Genomic DNA, 4,974 nt, shown 5'->3' on the forward strand with positions numbered 1-4,974 from the left:
CATTAGAGAAATGGTTTTTATATTTCTACAGAAAATGAAAAGCTCTGAATACCATTATTATCAATCAGAGTCACAGCAGCAAGAAAGGAGAATTAGAGGGTTCTTTGGATGCCAGATTAGAAACAAAGTGTACCCATGAAACCGTACCAGTTTTCATGGACAGATCATCTTTTAATAAACTATTAAGAGAGGATTAAAATGATGCTTTTTGATTCAGGCAGAAAAGGAGCAGTAAATGACCATGAAGGTGATATTTATAAGATGAGAATTCAGAAGGTCTATGGTAGAATGAGTTAGGATACAGTGACATGTTTGTGCATGATAGGAGAACTGAAGGAGCTTTTACTTCTGGACTTCAATAAATTGATAGGTGGACGTTGGTAGCCACAGAAGGAAGTGGCAAAATATGACTTTGGCAGGGGAAGCTTTAGGAATGTAATATAACAATTCTTAGTATGGTAGAATTATGTGGTAGAAGGGCAAGCCACGCTCACAAAGATCAAGCTGGCTTGTGTCCCTTCAAACAAATCTGTCTAAAGTTTTTAAAGATTCCAAAGGATATGCTAAGGTCTATACTTTGATATGGGTTCAGCTCAAGTATACTACAATGCTATAATATACCAAATTATCAGCCTGTTATTTTAAAATGTAAATAAATTTTACAACCTATTATGTTTTAGAGACCAGGCAAGGGAAAGCAGGAGAATACTTGTGCCAGGTAACTGGATTATGGACAATTGCTGAACTAAATTGCAAGAGCAAACCATAAGACTGGATTGAGCACATGGATTATTTTCAGTCCTGAAATTCCATCCAGAAAAAAAAGACAGCAATCAGAAGTTGCAGGTTGATCATTTTATTAATGTTGTGAATCTCCAGTTCTGACCCTGCTGTGACAGTAGAAAAACATGAGGGAGAGAACTTCTTACTCACTTTCTGAAATAAAACATAATGGAGACAGGTTACAGAGAGAACATGACATGTCAATAATAAGCAGTAAGAACATGCAGATAGAAAACAAACACAAGAATGAAGAACATGATGAGATCTGTGTATCCTTATGAATTCATGAGTCCCAGTCATGAGGTAAAGGACCTTAGGAAGAAAAGGGGTCTTCTTGCCAGAAACATATAAGACATGGCAATAACTGTGGAAGACAAAATTTGGAGGACATATTCTTCCAAAGTCATATATTCTCTCATGGAAAGATCATTAAATATTTAATACAGATATATATTTTTGGGTTGAGGATAATGTCATTTCTTTTTTTTTTTTTTTTTTTTTTTGGTTTTTTTTTTTGGAGCTGGGGACCGAACCCAGGGCCTGGCGCTTCCCTAGTAAGCGCTCTCACCTGAGCTAAATCCCCAGCCCGATAATGTCATTTCTACATATTAGGCTGGTTACTTTCTATATCCTGAAAATTAGAGGAGTTCAGTTGTCTGCAACACAGCAAGATGAAAAATATGAGTCATACCTTTCAGAGGATTCTGGTTTACTGAGGACCCAAACCCTGGAAAGGTCCCTGTGGTCTGCCCAATTGGGAACCTTGTGGTGGGCGTTGCTGATTTCCAGGCTGAGGAGGTCTCTGAGGGCCGCCTTGTGGGGGTGGGCCTTGTTGGTTTCCAGGCTGAGGGGGTCTCTGCTGTGGGCCTCCTGGTGGGGGTGGGCCTTGGGGATTTCCAGGCTGAGGGGGTCTCTGCTGTGGGCCTCCTGGTGGGGGTGGGCCTTGGGGATTTCCAGGCTGAGGGGGTTTCTGCTGTGGGCCTCCTGGTGGGGGTGGGCCTTGGGGCTTTCCAGGCTGAGGGGGTTTCTGCTGTGGGCTTCCTGGTGGGGGTGGGCCTTGCTGGTTCCCATTAGCAGGTGGTCTTGGTGGGAATCCTGGTGGAGGTGGTTTCTGATTTGGTGTCTGGTTTAGGCTCTGAAGTTCTAAACGAATAAAGCAAATGATCAATGAACTTAGTTATACATAACACAAGGTCTTTGGAATGCATGCAACTATGCTAAATATGCTTTCCACAATGATAAGAGTCATTGTCCTTAGACAAAAGTAAAACAAAGAAATCATCTTTTTTTTTTTTTCTTTTTTTCGGAGCTGGGGACGGAACCCAGGGCCTTGTGCTTGCTAGGCAAGCGCTCTACCTCTGAGCTAAATCCCCAACCCCTCAAAGAAATCATCTTATCCATGGTGGTTCGGTTGCCATTCGCATTGTGAGCCCAAACTGACTTTTGTGAATCTAAATCAAATCACTATGTTTCATGGTAAAAATCAAGTCCAAATGTAACCTTACACACCGTATTAAATGAAGAAATCCAGCACAGGTTATAATCTTTGGGCTCCATACATTTTTCCTTTGTTGTGTATAGAGTCAGAGAGAAAAGAGACACTGTGCTTTTCTTGTGCTTTTCTTGCTGAAATAAACTAAAACACAGGCAACAAGACATGGTGTGTAGACACTGAGGAACTTTTCTTACCATAGAGGAGTTAAAATCAGAACACTGCATCTGAGTTTTATTTCCACACCTTTGTGATGGAAACGTTAAATTGCTCCTATTTTCAGTGAGGCCTGACCTCTGGCTTATTCAAAATTAATAGCTCTCCCAGATAATTCTCTGTAGTTTAAAAGTTGGAGATTTTTTTGCCTGAAAATTTTCAAATTTACACTCATTAGTTCTTAAAAGGAGAAATGACATTGTGGATTAGAAATAAAAGTAATTAATAGAAGAATTAATAGAAAATATCCTCCTTGCTAAGAGGCAAGTAACAAGATTGAAGATTGATTGGTGCTTGCTTGATATTATTGGGAAAGAGTGTTCACAGTTGGCCATTGGGAAATAAAGCATCGGATAGACTCAAAAGTGAGGTCAGAAAAGCAACTAACATCCTACGGGCGGTAAGAGATTTTAGCCACGATCTGTCAATTTTAAGGGAAGTTTTAGCCAATGTCTGTGAAATGACCAGCTAGCAGCAATTGGTAGCATCCAATGCTGACTACTATTCTGAGTGTCAACCACTAACTCACAAAATAAACTTCACTTTTGGTCCTCTCCATTGCCCCTCGAATCTCATTGGTTACACAGATATGTCATTATCTATCTATCTATCTATCTATCTATCTATCTATCTATCTATCTATCTATCTATCTATCTATCATCTCTTTCTCAATCCTGATCCTTTTATCTCTATATAATTTATAACTTTTATATCTTGTTCTTTAATTAATTCTTATGTTTAATTTGATGTCTTCTCAAGAAAAGGATAAACATCTGAGTAAATGATTGAACAAAAAATGGTAACACAGTTGAATATAAAATGGGTGTGGAAAAATGAAAATTGGGAGGATTCTATTTCTCTATGCAAAAGTTTCAGTTGTATTACTTTATTTGCCATCCTAAGAATGGCTCTGATATGTTATTCATTCTGTCATCATCCCTTAATGTACTGCACTGCAAGGTTACTGGCACACATGGTTTATTTTAACTACCATGGTGTCTTCAAAACTGAGACTATCCATTTTTCAAAGCCAAAGACTCTGTGTTTTCATTTATCTCTCATAACTTGTTCTCCGTTCCATCTCCCTCCTGTCCTGCAGTGCTGTCTCCTGTATTTTAAAAAGATTCATGGTGCCCACAACCATATTCTCATACCTTCACCTGGTTCCTGAGCATAGCTCAGGGTCAGCAAGACCGCTGTGAACAGGACCACCAGCATCTTGGAGGAGGCTCTGCTGTTTCTCCCAAGTCTGTGCTGGAATAAGCAGGGCTCTGCCTTTATAAGTCACACCAGAAGAATGGCACCTTTGAATTCCATTCTATGCTATTTCATACTTAACAAAGCAGGAAATCTTGCATCCCTGACTCCACACTGGGACATTTGCCCAGCAGGATGAGGTAAAGAACAGGTGTCAGTGTTGCCTTTCTCAGTGGTACAACAAGGATGACATTGAATTTGAAAGAAATTATGTTCAAGAGAATAGCCCAGAAAGTGAAGTTATAGGATCATCATTATAGGCATATCTCATTCTATTTGATGAGACTATCTGTATAATACTTTGTGTTGAGGGTAGAAGGAGTATGTGCACACCTTTGTTTAAATTATCAGCAATGAAATAACCTGATTGAACCAGGTCAGTTTCTCTAATCAGTAGTATAGCTTAAACTTTATCACATATATGTCCCTATATGTACTGCAGTTAGTTAATATTGATGGTGTTGAGTTTATTCATATACAAATTTGAACTATTACACCTAGCCAGCTAACCCTCAAAATGTCTCTCCACTATTCTATTGACCTAACCCAATAGTAGCAACATTGGCTGGTAAAATATGTGTCCTAGTATTACACTAAAATCCAAGTAAAAATGGCTTGGCAACCCATATGTGATTTAAACAAGTCAGTTTCATGAATCTGTAATTCACTGATTATTCACTGGCTCATTATATATTTCTAACATCCATGGATAGCTCCACTTTCTTAATTGTTTTATTTAAGTGGCTTAACGCTAAATTATGGTCCTGTAAAAGGCAGCAGTCTTCTTGATCCCCTCAATGGGTCAGCTGCACACAGTTATCATGGTTTTCAATAACAGTTAAAGGCCCTGTCTTCAGAATGACATTCAACGCAGTTTATATTCAATTTTCTGAAAGCACTTCATGGAAAACTTCTTTTTTTTTCTTTTAAAACATTTTATTTACAGTATATTACATAACAATTGGCTTTTACTATTTCTTTTTTTTTATTAACTTGAGTATTTATTTACATTTTGAGTGTTATTCCCTTTCCCGGTTTCCTGGCAAACATCCCCCTAATCCCTCTCACTCCCCTTCTTTATGAGTATTCCCCTCCTCATCCTCCCCCCATTGTCACCCTCCCCCCAACAATCACGTTCACTGGGGGTTCAGTCTTAGCAGGATGAAGGCTTCCCCTTCCACTGGTGATCTTACTAGGATATTCATTGCTACCTATGAGGTCAGAG

General features: G+C 39.0%; 1 protein-coding gene across 1 annotated transcript; it reads right to left on the minus strand.

Annotated features, from left to right (window-relative positions):
- Positions 1-422: 422 nt before the first annotated feature.
- On the minus strand, positions 423-3,737 carry LOC116903242 (acidic proline-rich protein PRP25-like). Its single transcript, XM_032905620.1, has 3 exons — positions 3,653-3,737; positions 1,475-1,926; positions 423-936 (listed from the first exon to the last, which is right to left on the minus strand). Exons 1-2 carry the CDS (start codon positions 3,708-3,710, stop codon positions 1,493-1,495), a joined length of 492 nt encoding a protein of 163 aa, XP_032761511.1. The 5' UTR covers positions 3,711-3,737; the 3' UTR covers positions 423-936; positions 1,475-1,492.
- Positions 3,738-4,974: the final 1,237 nt, after the last annotated feature.

The sequence above is a fragment of the Rattus rattus genome, chromosome 6 (genome assembly GCF_011064425.1).
Source record: "Rattus rattus isolate New Zealand chromosome 6, Rrattus_CSIRO_v1, whole genome shotgun sequence".
Lineage (NCBI taxonomy): Eukaryota > Metazoa > Chordata > Mammalia > Rodentia > Muridae > Rattus > Rattus rattus.